Raw genomic sequence first — 18,136 nt, forward strand, 5'->3', positions numbered from 1 at the left:
TTCTCCATTTAAAACAGAGATGTGGAGAAATTTCTTTAGCCAGATGGTGGTGAATTTGTGGAATTTATTACCACAGGCAGATGTGGAGGCCAGGTTGTTGAGTGTATTTAAGGTGGAGATTAATAGGTTCTTGATTGGCCACGGCAATAGAGGTTGGGGGAGAAGTTTGGGGAGTGGGGCTGAGGAGGGGGAAAAAGGATCAGCCATGATTGAATAGTGGAGCAGACTCGATGGACCTAATAGCCTAATTCTGCTCCTACATCTTATGGTCTTAAGGCTTTTTTGACATAACCTTCAAGTATGCATAGAGGTGGCAGAAGTTCTTGCAGGATTTTAGAGAGAAAAGAATGAGGGGACTACTGTGGCTGCTGAAGGTCCAGCCTCTTCTCACCATCCCTACCTAGAAGGGGCTTGTAATAACAGTGCATATGTCCACCCTACCTGTGCCCATTGTGGACGTCCTCACCTTTCATGCCCGCTATGTCGAGGGCACAGGAAACTGTGTGGACATAAAAGACATATTTGTGATCTGGACAAGCAAGCACCAGGTCAAGATCAAGCTGAGGGTGGATTCTGATGGCTTCATCATTGCTCTCATCCTGGGCCTGTAACTGCAACAAGCATGGTCATGCCACAGCTCAGTGCAATGCAGTCATCTGCAAGAACTGCAAACAGAAAGGCCACCACAGAAAGGACTGCCAGGAGAACAAATACTGCAACCTCTACAAGTCCTGCCCAAAACGTGTTGGCTCCTATGCACAGGCAACAAGTGGGGGAGCTGGCACTGATAAGGCTCAGGCAAATGCCAATACGCCTACTACCAGTGCAAAGGCCATGCCCAGCATTAGTATCGAGACTCTGAGGGAAGGCTGACCACCTCAAGCCCCCAATCCTCTACCCAGGCCCCTCCACAAGACCAGGCAGAGTCCATAGAGGAAGGGAGGGCAGAGGGACGAGAAGAAGAATGGCAGCTGATGAAGAGGAAGAAGTCTCAGAAGACACACCCAAGAGATAGCTGGCTGAAGAAAATAAAAGAAATGGGAAGAAAAAGGCAGGGCAGTGAACAGGCCTATCTTCGTCGGAGGATGAAGCAAGTGTGGGTAACCAGCAGCCCAGGCAGAAGAAGTGCATAACGGGGGGAAAGGTCAGAAAGGGAAAATACGAATGGGGAAGGAGTTCTGCCGACCACTCTCCAGTTGTGGGAGACTGGGAGCAGCACAGACACCACTCCCCGACTCGGAGAATCTGGGAGCAGGCCTGCGTCAGGTACTCCCAGCTCCCCAGCTCAGAGAGGTGGTAGGTGCTGGTCAGGTGCAGGATCTTAGAGGACAACTGGTGACGAGACCCCCCCCCCCCCACTCACACCACCAGCACCGCCACACACGGTGGGAGGATTATCCTCAGTACCTGAGCCCACAATAAGTGCAACAGTTCACCAAAGCCATGGGCATGATGGTTCATTCTGAGTAACCTGGATGAGAGCTTTGCCCCAAGAACGAATCCCGGACTTAAATCTGGCCTTGTTAACCGTGTGCAATGTAAAGAGGACGTTGAGATGTGTCAGTGCCTTACGGTGGCTGGCCAAGATCAATGCCGATTTGACCACCTTACAGGAGTCCCGGCTACCACAGCTCTGCAACAACTGGAGCTGGTCACGATGGAGACCCCATGGTTTGTGTGGTCGGTGGGCAATGATTGTCATGCTTCCAGCTTGAGGATTCTGCTACAGGGAGGCAACTTCTCAATCACCCAAGTCAAAGAGGTGGTTTGCGGGGGGCGCCCCAGTGGCAGATGTAAAATACTGAAATGCAGCTTAACCATGTGTATGCCTCTCCTGTGCAGAATGAACAGCTGACTGTGCTTGAGCAGCTCTCAGTACTGCTGGCGAAGTCCCAGCTGGTTGTTCTGGCTGGGGATTTCAACTGCATCACGACCTGTCCTTCACGGAAAAGTTCTTCCAGACCAACACTTTTGACCACAAGGCCATCAGGCAGTGGTCAGCACAGAACATACTGCAGACACTGTAGGAGAAGGGCTCGATGGACACAGTGGGCTGGTTCTTGAGCAGACTGTCCAGACAATCTGGCGGAAAGCCTCATTGGCAGGCCTCACCTGGCTGGGAGTGAGGGAAGCCCTCCTAGTCACATCCTTCCTGCATGCCTGGAGCATCATCCCCGCTGCCCGCTGCCCGCAGGATGACTGTAGTGGGAAAGAAACAATAGCCCACCTCTTTTTAGACTGTGGGTTTGTGAAAGATGAAAGGGCCTGTGTCGCGTTTCATCTCAAGCAGCTGTATGACAGATCTATGGGCTGTTCCCAGGGTCATACATGGAGGCAAACGTCAAGAGATGCTGGCAAATCATCAGTTCAGTGAAAGTTGCTTTTTGGTGGGCCTGAAGCTTGTTGTCCATTGTAGAATGCTGCCAGCTGGTTCCAGGAGTACATGCTGAGGGACGCACTGAAACTTGGTGCAGCCACTATAAGGGCCTGTTGGGAAAGGATCACAGTATAAGGTTCTTCTCCTTCTGGAGAGGGAAGGGCCGGGTGGGGGGGGGGGGGTGAAGAAAGCCCGCTCAATTATTGTAGTGGTTAGTATACCACCCCAGAGGACACACGAGTGGCAGCAGTGCGAGAACAGTATGGAAAACATTGACCATGCGTGTAACGACAGGAGAGGCATGGGACGGTTTACCTCGTAAATAATTTTTTATTCTGAATAAAGTTTAGTTTGTTAAAAATAAAACAAGTAAAATGATCATACGGATAAATAACAGAATTGGATGACTTTGCTAAGTTCTGTTTCCATATTGCATATGCTGGTGGCCACTTTATTAGGTACATCCATACACCTGCTCGTTAATGCAAATATCAAATCAGCTAATCATGTGGCAGCAACTCCATACATAAAAGCATGCAGACATGGTCAGGAGGTTCAGTTGTTGTTCAAACCAAACATCAGAATGGGGAAGAAACTATGATTGTGGAACGATTGTTGGTTCCAGACGGGATTTTGAATATCTCAGAACCTGCTGGTCTCCTGGGATTTTCATGCACAACACTTTTTAGAGTTTACAGAGAATGGTGCGAAAAACAAAAAAAATGTCCAGTGAGCGGCAGTTTGGTAGGCATAAACGCCTCATTATATGAGAGGTCAGAGGAGAATGGCCAGTCTGATTCAAGCTGACAGGAAGACGAAAATAACTCAAATAACAACGCATTTCAACAGTGCTGTGCATCTGAGCACACAACACGTCAAAGCAACAGCAACAGAGGTCCAGGAACCCATACTCAGTAGCCATTTTATTAGGTACCTAATAAAGTGGCCACCGATTGTACATAGAGCGTATTATAATAGTGTTATAATAACATTTTGAGCCTCATCTCAAACAATTTTGTGATTAGCTAACACTCTAGGGTAGATATCAGACCTTGGACTATTCTGATATGTATGATATTAGAACCATTTCAGCCATATGTTTATGCAGTAGACACATGGGGAAATAGTAGTTAATATATTGGGGAAATAGTAGTTAACACATTGTTCAATAAAACTGAATTTAATGTTTCATTTGGTTGTTCACTAATTCCATGATAAATGGCAACAAAGGTTACAGGATTAGACATTTACCACTTCCATATACACCCAGTGGCCACTTTATTAGGTACCCGCAGAAGAAGACTGGAAAAAAGGGAAGATAATCTTGCTGTCATTGTGACTGTGGGGGAGTGACTTGCCAAGATGGGGCAGGGGACATAGTGGAGGTTGGATCAAAGATATTTTGGGTAGTTGGCAAGGTGATTAGTTTGTTGGGGGTACACAGAAAGCTTTGGGCCCCAATCCTCCAAGTAGGAGACTAAAACTTAGCTGCTGTGTATGGACTATCTAATTACTTTAAACAATTGATTTTTTCCCCCAAAATTAGATAAACAAAGTAAAAGACCATGTCTAATTTTATTGATTGGTGGAGTAAGCATAACAGACTGAATGGTCTCCTTTCCTTTCTGTAACTTGGGCTCTAATAATGTATTATTGATCCAATTGCCTTCATTTTATTCAGTTCTCATGAGGGTATTTAGTAGAATTATAAAGCTGCTGTGTACAGTAGATTCAGGTGCTTGAAAGACTGATTAATGGTCACTAACCCTGCATCCTTTGGTTGTTTAAATACCCAAACATTTAAAAAGATAGCAATGTAGACGTTCTTTTACACCGTAAGACGATGTTTCAATAGAAAAGACAATTGCTAAACACATCTGTTACTGAGCATGTGAAATTTGTGCAAACATTGACTGTGAGTGCACTAACATGTGAAATCTTGGGATTTAATGTGGCTAACAGATTTTTGGTCATCAGTAAAGGTCTTCCTCAGAACAAATGATGCCAGTCTCACAATTGTGCACTCTCTCTCTTCATGGAAGTTTTACCTTTCACACTTTAACTACAGTTGAAATGCATTGGAATGTTTTAAATATCAAATGACTTAACTTCAATTTACAGCACCAGCTGTTGGTCAACACCTAGTCACCACTTAACACTGACCCATGCAGGTAACTGTGTTCGATCAGGTCAATGGATGATCTTGGGTCCCTGAATGGAGTGATGATTGGGAGGTAATTGTAACCTGTAAAAATTGGGCCCATGTCTCACTTGGCTTATTGCATAGAACAGATGCAGGCTTTTAACATATTTGGTAATCGTGTTTCTTTTCAGGCTAAGGAATGAACTTGAGAGGGAACTTCCAAAACCGAGGCAGCAAGGTAAATCAATCTTTAAAATCAATGCTTTGGACAGAGTTCCTATCCTGCGGGATTGCCCTGGAGTTCTGGGAATTACAGATTAAGTTGGGGTAATTGTGTTTTCTTTGAGCTCTATTTTAATAGTTCTAAAATAATGGCAAATCCAAAATATTCCACCTTAATAGATCGTTAGATATGGTAGGTCATTTCATAAGCTCCAAGAATATATCTGAAAAGACTTGACAATGTCAGCTTTAATTGTAATTTTCATTAAGGTGATAAGCATATATATTGACATAAATAAACAGTTTAAAGAAACTACAATTAAAAATGAAAACTCTGCCTATTCGTTGCTCCCTGCCTCAGAGATGAGACACTGCACTGCAAACATTAGAAACCAGTTACCCGGTCTTGCTTTGTAAGTACCGTCTTTAGACTACATTTGAGAAATGCCAGTCTAGGATTTTAATCAGGGGTAAATTCAGTGGTTTAGTTCCAGAGTGTATGTCCAATTCCATTCGTTGTTACAGTCTTCTGTACAGCAATTCCATTTACTGTGACACAGGTACATCCGACAGCCCTTATGCCTTTTGTACTGGGCATGACTAGTGGGGGATGTGGAATGAAAAGAGTGAGAGAGAGGGGAACTGTTTCTTTGCTCTTATTACATGGATGATCTGTTGTCAAGTATTGTGAAGTGGTATGACAGAAGTTAAGTAAGGTACATACAAGAACTGTATAAGACACAAGAGCAGAATTAGCTCATCTGACCCATCAAATTCTTTCTCAACCCCATTCTCCTGCCTTCTCCCCTAACCTTTGACATCCTTACGAATCAAGAACCTATCAACCTCTGCATTAAGTATACCTAATGACTTGACCTCCACAGCCATTTATACAGGGGTCCCCAACCTTTTCTGCACTGTGGACCGGTTTAATATTGACGATATTTTTGCGGACTGGCCGACGGGGGTGGGGGGGGATGGTGTTCAAGTTCAAGAGTGCGTGACAGGGAATGAGGAAAGGTGCAGCTGACTCATATCGTTTCATATCGCCAAATCATATTGGTTCCTTGCGGCCCGGTACTGGTCCGTGGCCCAGTGGTTGGGGACCACTCGTCTATAACAATGAATTTCACAAATTCACCACCCTCTGGCTAAAGAAATTCCTCATTATTTCTGTTTATAAGGGATGCCTTTTTATTCAGTGGTTGTGCCCTCTGGGCGTAGACTCTCCCACTGCTGGAAACAACCTTTCCACATCCATTCTATTCTGGTCTTTCAATATTCAGATTTCATCGTGATCCCCCCTCATTCCTCTAAACTCCAGCAAGTACAGGCCCAAAGCCATCAAACAGTCCTCATTCATTAACCCTTTCACTCCTGGGATCATGCTTGTATCAGAATCAGGTTTGATATCACCAACATAGGGAGGGAGGAGAAGATGGTGACGCGATGCAGCGCGCGGGGCTGTTCCGAATGATATTGATATATGTTAACTAGGGGGCTGTGCACAATTCTGATTTGACGGAGACAGCCGCGAGGAGCACGGAGGAACACCTGGAGTAACTTCTGAAATGCCCGCTTCGCTGCCGCTGCTACTGCGCGATCGAGAATTTTCCGGAGGGGAAGGCCCCACATCCTTGGCTTTGCCTGTTGCCGGGGCCGGGGTCGAAGTGCTTGGCAGAGATGGTGCTCGGTGCTTGGTGTCGGAGAGCTGGTCGGAGGCTCGGAGTTTTTGGACGGACTCGGAGTTGAACTGTGGTCGGATGCTTCCAGTATGCTGCATCGGCAAGTTGGCGGCGCTGGAAGTTTACTGTCTGCGTGAGATGATGGGACTTTCGAGAGACTTTGAGACTTTTACCGTGCCATGGTCTGTTCTTATCAAATTACGGTATTGCTTTGCACTGTTGTAACTATATGTTATAATTATGTATTTTTGTTAGTTTTTAAGTCGGTTTGTCATGTGTTTCTGTGATATCATTCTGGAAAAACATTGTATCATTTCTTAATGTATGCATTACTAAATGACAATAAAAGAGGTCTACATATCCTCATAATCTAATCTAACGTGTTATGAAATTTGAAAGTAAGTTTTTATAACTTTGCAATATTTATTTATTTTTGTAACGTAATAATTTGGAAGCCGCAGAACAACGAATTCCGTGCCATATGTCAGTGATAACATACCTGATTCTGACTCTGGTGTTGATATTATCAAGTTTAAGAAAAAACTTACTGCAGAATAGCAAACATTATAACTCTGAAATGTAAGCAGAACCATGGTACATATCTTTGCACTACTTTTTCATTTTAGGCTTATAGACTTCAGTTTGAAATTCTAAAATCCAGTTCTTTAATTTTTATATTGACGATTAAAAAATTGAACCAGCAAGTCCAAAGGATCTTCTGAATTTTTGAAGTTAGTGGTAAATAATATTGATAACTGTTCAAAGAGGATAATTTTATCTTGAATTCACTGTTCTGATTTTAATTTCTGTTGAAAGATTACAGTCTTTTGTAATTAGTGTGTGAAGTTTGCATAGATAAGCTCCTCATTCTGATAAAACTAGAAAGAGGAATGGGAATTACAGTGTTATGGATGCTGTTGTGAGGTACTCTATGTGGGATCTAAGGTTGAAATCATGAAACTGACCTAAAATATTGACTCTTCATTCCTTTCCATAGATGCTGTTGAATTCCTGCAGCATTTTGTGTGTATCAATCATAAAACCTTGTCTGGCAGAGAAAATCTATCATCCTACTAGATCTGAGGATGTTGTGGTGGGCCTGACATCAGTTATAAAAAATTTAAAATGTAAAATACCCCATCACTTGCTGGCGTCCAGGGACCTGGTCTCAAGAGATGAGTGATGACCTTCAGGGTGGAAATAATAAAGGGAATATATTTCAACAAAGATAAGTCAGTCTCTTACTTCCTTACTGGGGAAGCATTCTCCACATCGGCACAGTAGCGTAGTTGGTGTGGCGTGTTAGCCTAAGGGAAGTATGGTAGCATAGTTACACCAGAAGTGAACGGCAAGTTAATTAAAATGGAATTGGACACTGACTCGGCTATTTCAGTCATTCCACAAAATGAGCTTGAACGGCATTTCAAAGAAACTGATCTGAAGCCTGCAGGTATCCAACTAATAACTTATACTAAAGAAAAGGAAACGCCTGTGGGAAAAACATTTGTAGTAGTGTACATGGGTTCTTTGTCCATTCAGAACTCTGATGACAGTGGGGAGAAGCTGTTCCTAAAATTTTGAGTGTGTCTCTTCAGGATCTTGTACCTCCTCCTTGATGGTAGTAACGTGAAGAGGGAACGTCCTGGGTGATGGAGTGATGAAAGATGCTGCCTTTTTGAGGCATTGCCTTTTGAAGGTGTCCTCAGTGCTGGGGAGGCTATGCCCATGATGGAGCTGGCTGAGTTTACAATCTTCTGCAGCTTTTTCCAATCCTGTGATGTGGCCCCTCTATACTTGTGATGCAACCAGTAAGGAAGTTCTGTATGGTACATCTGTAGAAATTTGTGAAAGACTTTGGTGACGTACCAAGTCTCCTCATGCTTCAAATAAAATATAGCCGTTGTTGTGCCTTCTTTGTAATTGCAGCAATATGTTGCACCTGGGATAGATCTTCAGAGCTGTTGACACCCAGGAACTTGAAACTGCTCACCCTTTCCACTGCTGATCCTTCGATGAGGACTGGTGTGTGTTCCTTCAATTTCTCCTTCCAGAGGTCCACAATCAATTCCTTGATCTTACTGACGTTGGGTGAAAGGTTGTTTCGACACCACTCAATGAGCTGATCTACCTGAATTTCACCATCTGAAATTCTGCCAACAATAATTGTGTCATTGGGAAATGCATAGATGGCATTTGAGCTATGCCTAGCCACACTGTTGTGGGTGTAGAGAGAGTAGAGCAGTGGCTAAGCATGGATCCTTGAGGTGCCACCAGTGTTAATTGTTAGCTAAGTGGAGATGTTATTTCTGATCTGCATGTGGTCTCCCAAAGAGGAAGTCAAAGATCTGGTTGCAGAGGTAGGTATAGAGATCCAGGTTTTGGAGCTTTTTAATTAGTACTGAGGGTATGATAGTGTTGAACGCTGAGCTGTAATTTGGTTTGGGTATGCCTGGTATGTTCTCAAAGGCACACACTCATCCATAAGGGTCTTGATGAAGTCAGTGACAACTGTGGCACATTCATTCATATTCAAAGATGAATCCCTGAATATCATCCAGTCCACTGATTCAAAGTGATTCTACAACTTCTCTTGACTATAGCTTCTTGGTCCTTACCACTGGTGCTGCTGTCTTCAGTTTCTGCCTATCCACTGGGAATAGAAGTACAGCTGGGTGATCAGACTTTCCAAAGTGTGGACATGAGATGGCACAGCTCCTGCTACTGGTATAACAGTGGCCAAGTGTGTTGGCACCCCTGGTTCTGTAGATGATGCATTGTGGTAGCTGTTTAGAGACTTCTTCAAGCTGGCCCAGTTGAAATCCCCTCAGTGATGGGGAAGGTATCAGGGTGCACTATTTCGTGACTGTTGATTACAGTGCTCAGCTCCTCCTGTGCCTGCCTGATGTTGGCCTGAGGTAGGATGCACACTGCTACCAGGATGATGGCAGAAAACTCTCTCAGCAGATAAAATGGACAACACTTGACCGCTAGATGTTCCAGGTCTTGTGAGCAGGATGAGACAGAACTGTCATGTCTGTGGACCATGATGAGTTAATCATGAAGTATACTCCCCCTCCTCTACCTTTAAAAGACTTACTGACCTGTCTTTACAGAGAATGGTGAAGCCATCGGGCTGCAGTGCTGTATTCAAAATGGCGCAGGTGAGCCATGTTGCTGTGAGGCTAAGTGCGCAGCAGTCCCTGATGCCCCACTGGTACTGCAATCTTGCTTTGAGGTCTTCAATTTTACTTTTCAGAGATTACATTCACAAGCAGAATAGTCAGGAGTGGGGTCTAATGCCTCTGTTTCAAATGTACCTGTCAGACCAGTATGCCCTCCCCACTTCTGTTTGCTTAAAGGGAAACTGCACTCATGACCTGAGTCTCTCAATTTTGAGGATCAATAGATTTTTTAAACAAATTTTCTAAAATTTAATTTTTAAATGATGTTTCTTACTGAAGTACCCATGGTTGTGACTGTGGATTTCAGCTTCAGTAGTCGCGAATGGGAATGTTTGATGATTCACCACTTATCGACACCATAAGTGGTGATGAATGATGGAGCAAAGCACTAGCTTTGTAATGTTTTTAAGCTTTACAGCAGGTCCTCAATTAATCATCCAAAGAAAGTAGAAGCATACCATCATGATGTGTGGCACTGCATCATCTTAAAATTTGTAAATAGTAACTGGTCATGTTAAGGGCTGAGCATTCTCCCTGTGACTACATGGTTTTCTCAGGGTGCTCTGGTTTACTCCCATAATCCAATGATGTAGGTTAGAGTTACGGTTAGTAAGTTGTCATCATGCTATATTGACATCAGGAACATTGGCGGCACTTGATGGCTGCCCCCACCCCGCACAACCCTCGCTGATTTGATTTGTCGCAAACGATGCATTTCACTCTGTGTTTTGGTTTTTTGATGTACATATGACAAATCAAGCGGATCTCTTTTCAAGTTGCAAAAAGTGGGAATGGGAATAAGAAGCCAAATACCGTGTATGTTGGAAAATGAGTTAAAAATAAGAAAGTGCAGAAAAGACTCAGGAAGTCAGGCAGCTTCTGGGGAAGATGCAACAAGCCCCGTGGTTGGTCATGAGGCTGAAAAGTTATCTTTATTTATCTCTCCACATGGATCAAAAAGAGACCATGTTGCATTTAATGTTTTTGCTCCATATCTTCTGATCCTTAATAGAAGTCCTTTGATATCATTCCTGAAACTAATTTATTTTCCAAACAGAATTAATCTGCAAAAGTATTGTAATGAATTTGCATCCCCTATGATTTTGTTGTGTCATGTTGCTAAATCAAGGTCCACTCTGCCCTCCTTAATGGATGAAATATATTCCTTGACATAATTTTGAAGTTAAGCCAATAGTTGACAAACATTTGCCCATCAGTTGAAGGCAAAGAGACATTTTGATGAGGCCTTGTTCTGCACAAATTTAACAGGAAAGGGACGCCCCTTATTGGCTCAGAATACCGCAGAGCCATCTTGAAGTCATGAATTTGTTTCCTTGCAGATGTACAGCCTATTATGAAACCCATTAAAACCAAAGGTCACCAGCTGTCCGACACAGAAAAAATTGTGTTACTGAGGAACAGAATTGATCAAACAAATGCCCAGATTCAAGAGTTGGAGAGTGAGCTGAAGAATTCCATGGTGCCCTCTGCAGTCACTAATGCTATGCAGAGCTCTCTCAGAGACTCTCAGGTACTTATGATTGTTGTCTTCTTTCCAACTTTTGTCATCTTGCTTGGACAGATCTCAGATACCTCCTCATACCAACCCCTGAACCATGATCCACCAGTGAAAGTCAAGCCACCATCTCCCACGCTGTTATAGATCTCATCACATCAGAAGATCTATGTACCCACACTTCCCTCTTCCATCTCTTTCCGAAGATCTGCTCTGGTTGGCTTGTTGTTCCTGCCTGCTGTTGACTGACTGAGCTTACTCCTTCATACCCTGACTTCTCTCTCCACTTGTCCAGTCCATTCCCATGTACACCACCTACTTTTTATCCCTTGGTCCCACACCGTAGTAGATGTTCTGTCTTTATACACCTCCGCCCCCAACCCCCAATCAGGAAAGGCTTAAAGCCCTCTGCTTCTTTTTACAACAAAGTTCAAACCGGATGTCCTCCATCAACACTCTTGCCCATTAGGCTGAATTTGTTCTTACCCTGAACAACTTCTCTTTCGAATCCTCTCACTTTCTACAAATTAAAGATGTAGCCATGAGCACCCACATGGACCCTAATTATGCCTATCTTCTCGATGACTGCATGGAACAGTCCTTGTTCCAAACACCTCCGGTACCACTGCTCAACTTTTTCTCTGTTACTTTGATATTTCCAGCACCTCATCAACTTTATCACCTTTGCCACCAACTTTCACCTTGCTTTTAAATTCACGTGTACCATTTCTGACACATCGCTCTCTTTTCCACTAATGACTCTTCCCACAATTCCTGCCATAGATTTATACACCTTGATATTCTAGTCCTGGTCCTCTGTTTCATGCAAGCTCTTAAAAAGCTGGGCCATTGAAGCTATATTGGCTTTTCTGGTTCTTTATGCCAAACAGCACCATTTCACACTTATCCATTAACTTACCTCTGTCCTCTTGAAGTCAGTTACTATCTTCCTTACTGCTCACTACAAGTCCACCAGAAGGCAGGGAACTACAGGCCAGTTAGTTTAACATCACCTGTTGGCAAGGTGTGGCAGGCAATACTCTAAGCAGAACAGAGCAAAGAACAAGTGGCTCGAAGAGCTCAACAGGTCAAACAGCATCTATGGAGAGAAAGGAATTGCCAGTGTTTGGCATTGATACCTTGCATTCAGCCCTGATGCAGGGTTTTGATGCGAAATATTGACAATTCTTTTCTCTCCCATCAGATACTGTTGAATTGTTTGTTGCTGCAGGTTCCAGTCTCTTGTGCCATCAAAGAGAACATAGCTAATTGTTCAGAAAAGCTGAATATAATCAAGTAAAGTTTCATGAAAGGAAATCATACTCGACAAATTTGCTTGAATTTTTTGGGGATGCGTTAGGGAGAACTGATAAAGGGAATTTGTTAACGTAATGCATTTAGATTTGATGAGGTGCCATATCTGGTGTATAAATTTAAGAACTTATTCTATTCGAGGAGGTGTGTTAGTATTGATTGAGAATTGACTGTCACATAGAAAACTAATAGTTGGAATAAATAGGTCTTTTTCAGGCTGACAATAGACAATAGGTGCAGGAGTAGGCCATTCGGCCCTTCAAGCCAGCACCGCCATTCACTGTGATCATGGTGATCATCCACAATCACTATCCAGTTCCTGCCTTATCCCCATAACCTTTGATTCTGCTATCTTTAAGAGCTCTATCCATCTCTTTCTTGAAAACATCCAGAGACTTGGCCTCCACTGCCTTCTGGGGCAGAGCATTCCACATATCCACCATTCTCTGGGTGAAAAAGTTTTTCCTCAACTCCGTTCTAAATGGCCTACCCCTTATTCTTAAACTGTGGCCTCTGGTTCTGGACTCACCCATCAGCAGGAACGTACTTCCTGCCTCCAGCGTGTCCAATCCCTTAATAATCTTATATGTTTCAATCAGATCCCCTCTCATCCTTCTAAATTCCGGTGTATACAAGCCCAGTCGCTCCAATCTTTCAACATATGACAGTTCCCCCATCCCGGGAATTAACCTTGTAAACCTACGCTGCACTCCCTCAATAGCAAGAATGTCCTTCCTCAAATTTGGAGACCAAAGCTGCACACAATACTCCAGGTGTGGTCTCACCAGGGCCCTGTACAGCTGCAGAAGGACCTCTTTGCTCCTATACTCAATTCCCCTTGTTATGAAGGCCAACATGCCATTAGCTTTCTTCACTGCCTGCTGTACCTGCATGCTTGCTTTCAGTGACTGATGTACAGGAACACCTAGGTCTCGTTGTACTTCCACTTTTTCTATCTCGACTCCATTTAGATAATAATCTGCCTTCCTGTTCTTACCACCAAAGTGGATAACCTCACATTTATCCACATTAAACTGCATCGGCCATGCATCTGCCCACTCACTCAGCCTGTCCAAGTCACCCTGCATTCTCATAACATCCTCCTCACATTTCACACTGCCACCCAGCTTTGTGTCATTGGCAAATTTGCTAATGTTACTTTTAATCCCTTCATCTAAATCATTAATGTATATTGTAAGCAGCTGCAGTCCCAGCACTGAACCCTGCGGTACCCCACTAGTCACCGCCTGCCATTCCGAAAGGGACCCGTTAATCGCTACTCTTTGTTTCCTGTCAGCCAGCCAATTTTCAGTCCATGTCAGTACTCTGCCCCCAATACCATGTGCCCTAATTTTGCCCACTAATCTCCTATGTGGGACTTTATCAAAGGCTTTCTGAAAGTCCAGGTACACTACATTCACTGGCTCTCCCTTGTCCATTTTCATAGGGCTGCAGGGATGTGTCAAGTGGAGTAGCCTAGGGATCAGTTCTTGACCCTCAGCTGTTCACTATTTACATTAAATTTGTGGAGGAAGGAATTAAGTGTAAGGTGTCCAAGTTTGCCAATGCTATGAAAATGGGTGATACATGCTGTAACGAGGACGTTATAATTCTTTGATGGGATTTAGATTGAGTGATTGGGCGAAATCCTATAGTTTAATATGGGGAAGTGTGAGGTCATCCGCACTTTGATGTGAGGAATCAAAAGGTGGATTATTATCTAAATGGAGAGAGTGTGCAAATTAGTGAAGTTCAGAGGGATCTAGGTATCTGAGTGTATGAATTACAAAAAGCCAGCAGGCTGGTCCAACAAGCAGCTAAGAGGCAAGTAGAATGTTGTCCTCTCATGCCAAAGGGTTGGATTTAAGAACAGGGTGTTGGTGAGGTCACACATGGAATGCTGAGTGCAGTTTTGATCCCCTTGCTTAGGAAAGATGAGGTAGTGCTGGAGGCAGTCCAAAGGGGATTGACTGAGCATAATTCCTGTGATGAAAGGGTTGACCTATCAAACGAGGCTAAACAGTTTGGGTCCTTATTCCTTAGAGTTCAGAATGAGTGACGACCTTATTACAATATTTGAGATCCTAACATGGTTGATTGATCAAATGTTCTTGAGAGCAGGTAAGTCATAAATAAGTGGATATAGCTACAAAATAAGGGGTGGGTCATGTAAGTTGAATTGTTTAGAAATGCCTTCTCTCAGATTAGAATGACCGGAATTCTCTGCCCCTGACAGCGGTGGAGGCCAGATCATTAGATGTATTTAAGGCAGAGATAGATATGTATTTGAAAGATCAAGGAATGAAGGGTTTTGTAGAACTCGCACAGAAGAGGAGTTGAGCCCAGCATTGATCAGTCAATGAACAGTGGGGCAAGCTTGAGGAGATTGGTAGCTTACTCCAGCATTTCCTGTGTTCTTGTGTCAAAATTCAATATCTGTAAAATTTTGACAGTTTACTTTGCACACCCATATCCAAATCCATAATAATTATCTACAAGATAGTAGCTTTAGCTGCTGGGGAACATTTCTGGACAATCTCCACCAGGCTGAAAAATAACTTTTCACTAAAACTCTGTGGTTCCCCTCCCTGCCACAATGTTCAGCTTTTGTACTTGTTGAATTATTCATTTGTCACGAATCATACATTCCCTATTTCTTTGCTTTATTACACTCTCTTTTTGTCATCTGTGAAACTCTGGTTTTGGTTTCCCTATCCTTCCCCTTATGATCATACTTGGCTTAAACTAGAACTTGTCTTTTAAAATTAACACATTTTGTTTTGTTACAGTTTACTTGTCAATTATTTGTTCCACTTTACCTTGACCAGGTCCTACTTTAACCTACTGAAGTTAGCTCTCCTGGAATTAAGAGGTTTGGCTTTTAACTGCTTCTTGTCCTCTATGTTACCCATCTAGACCTTATGATATAGTGATTACTCATTGCCAAGTCTTCTCCCATTGTCATTTAGAATCATAGAAAAGTACAGCACAGAATCAAGCCTTTCAGCCCATCTAGTCCATGCTGAACCATTTAAACTGCCTACTCCCATAGACCTGCACCGGGCAATAGCTCTCCCTACCCCTACCATCCATGTACCTATCAAAACGTCTCTTAAATGTTGAAATCAAACTCATATGCATCACTTGCATTAGAAGCTCGTTCCACACTCTCACAACCTCTGAGTGAAGAAGTTTCCCCTCATGTTCCCCATAAACTTTTCACCTTTCACCCTTAACACATGATCTCTAGTTGTAGCCCCCCCCCCCCCACCTCAGTGGAAAAAGCCTGCTTGCATTTACTCTATTTATACCCTTCATAATTTTGTATCAAATTTCCTTCAATCTTCAACGTTCCAAAGAATAAAGTCTTAACCTATTTAATTTTTCCTTATAACTCGGGTCCTGAAGTCCTTGTACAAAGCCATGCTGACTATCCCTAATCAGTTCATGTCTATCCAAATACTTATATATCCAGTCCCTTCGAATACTTTCCAATAACTTTCCCACCACTGATATCAGGCTCTCTGGCCTATAATTTCATAGTTTATTTTTAGAGTATTTCTGAAACAGTGTACCAACATTAGCTATCTTTGAGTCCTCCGGTACCTCACCTATCACTAAAGATGATTTAAGTATCTCTGCTAGGGCCCCTGCATTTTCTACACTTGTCTCCCACAGGGTCCAAGGGAACACCTTGTTAGGCCCTGGGGATTTATCCACTCTAATTTGCCTCATGACAGCAAACACCTCCTCCTCTGTAATTTCTATAGGGTCTGTAAAGTTGATGCTGCTTTGCCTCACTTCTATAGACTCTATTGTCTGTCTCCTGAGTAACTTCAAATGCAAAAAATTCATTTATGATCTCCCCATTTCTTTTGGCTCCACACATGGATTACCATTCTGATCTTTCAGAGGACCAATTTTGTCCCTTGCAATCCTTTTGCTCTTAACTTACTGTATCTGTAGAATCCCCAAGGATTCTCCTTCACCTTGTCTGTTAGGTCAACCTCAAGCCTTCCTTTAGCCCTCCTAATATCTTTCTTAAGTGTTGCTTTGCATTTCTTGTATTCCATAAGCTTCATACTCAGCAGCAAGAACGATGAGTCAGCACACAGAGAGGAGGTGCAGCGGCTAACGGACTGGTGCAGAGCCAACAACCTGTCTCTGAATGTAACAAAACAAAAGAGATGGTTGTTGACTTCAGGAGGACACGGAGCAACCACTCTCCACTGAACATCGACGACTCCTCAGTAGAGCTTGTTAAGAGCACCAAATTTCTTGGTGTTCACCTGGCGGAAAATCTCACCTGGTCCCTCAACACCAGCTCCATAACAAAGAAGGCCCAGCAGCATCTCTATTTTCTGCGAAGGCTGAGAAAAGTCCATCTCCCACCCCCCATCCTCACCACATTCTACAGAGGTTGTATTGAGAGCATCCTGAGCAGCTGCATCACTGCCTGGTTCGGAAATCGCACCATTTTGGATTGCAAGACCCTGTAGCGGAGAGTGAGGTCAGCTGAGAAGATCACCGGGGTCTCTCTTCTCGCCATTAGAGACATTTACACCACACGCTGCATCCATAAAACAAACAGCATTATGAAGGACACCACACACCCCTCATACAAACTCTTCTCCCTCCTGCCATCTGGCAAAAAGCACCAAAGCATTCGGGCTCTCACGACCAGACTGTGTAGCAGTTTCTTCCCCCAAGCCATCAGACTCCTCAATACCCAGAGCCTGGACTGACACCAACCTACTGCCTTCTACTGTGCCTATTGTCTTGTTTATTATTTACTGTAATGCCTGCACTGTTTTGTGCACTTTATGCAGTCCTGGGTAGGTCTGTAGTCTAGTGTAGTTTTGTGTTGTTTTACATAGTTCAGTGTATTGTTCATGTAGCACCATGGTCCTAAAAAACATTGTCTCGTTTTTACTGTGTACTGTTCCAGCAATTATGGTCAAAATGACAATAAAAAGTGACTTGACTTGACTTGATACTCTCAAAATTTCACTTTTTAAGGCCTCCCACTTACCAAGTACACCTCTGCCAGAAATCAGATTGTCCTAATCCACTCTTGCCAGATCCTTTGAGCTACCATCAAAATTAGCCTTTTTCCAATTTAGAATCTCAACCTGCGGACCATTTACTTTGAAACTAATGGCATTATGATCACCAGATTCAATGTGTTCCTCTACACAAACTTCTGTCACCTGCCCTGTCTCATTCGCTAATAGCAGATCATATCGTACATTCTCTCACTGGGACTTTTACATACTGAATAAGGAAATTTTCCTGAACACATTTGACAAATCTAGTCCTTTTACAGTATGGGAGTCCCAGTCAATATGTGGAAAGTTAAAATCACCTACTATAACAACCTTATGTTTTTTGCAACAGTGTAAAATCTCTCTCCAAATTTGTTCCTCTAAATCCCGCAGACTGTTGGGTGTCCTGTAATATAGCTGCACTAATGTGCTCATACCTTTCTTATTCCTCAGTTTCACCATAACACCTCATTAGAAGAGTTCCAATCTATCTTGACTGAGCACTGCCATGACATTTTTGTGACTAGTATCACTACCCCTCCTCCTTAATTCCTCTTGCTTTGTCACCTTTAAAACAACAGAACCCCAGAATATTAAACTGCTAATCCTGCCCTCCTTCAACCAAGCTATCTCATTGGGCTACCTCAGTCTC

At 43.2% G+C, this 18,136-nt stretch overlaps 1 protein-coding gene across 1 annotated transcript in view; it reads left to right on the forward strand.

The window, feature by feature from the left end:
• The window catches only part of LOC134350180 (uncharacterized protein C6orf118-like), a 61,652-nt gene that overhangs the window by 31,094 nt on the left and 12,422 nt on the right, over window positions 1-18,136 (forward strand). Inside the window, exons 6-7 of the mRNA XM_063055151.1 lie at window positions 4,712-4,758; window positions 10,950-11,140. Of these exons, the coding sequence (XP_062911221.1) occupies window positions 4,712-4,758; window positions 10,950-11,140 (238 nt within the window). The remainder of the gene's footprint in view (window positions 1-4,711; window positions 4,759-10,949; window positions 11,141-18,136) is intronic.

This window comes from Mobula hypostoma, chromosome 8 (genome assembly GCF_963921235.1).
Source record: "Mobula hypostoma chromosome 8, sMobHyp1.1, whole genome shotgun sequence".
NCBI classification, from domain to species: Eukaryota; Metazoa; Chordata; class Chondrichthyes; order Myliobatiformes; family Myliobatidae; genus Mobula; species Mobula hypostoma.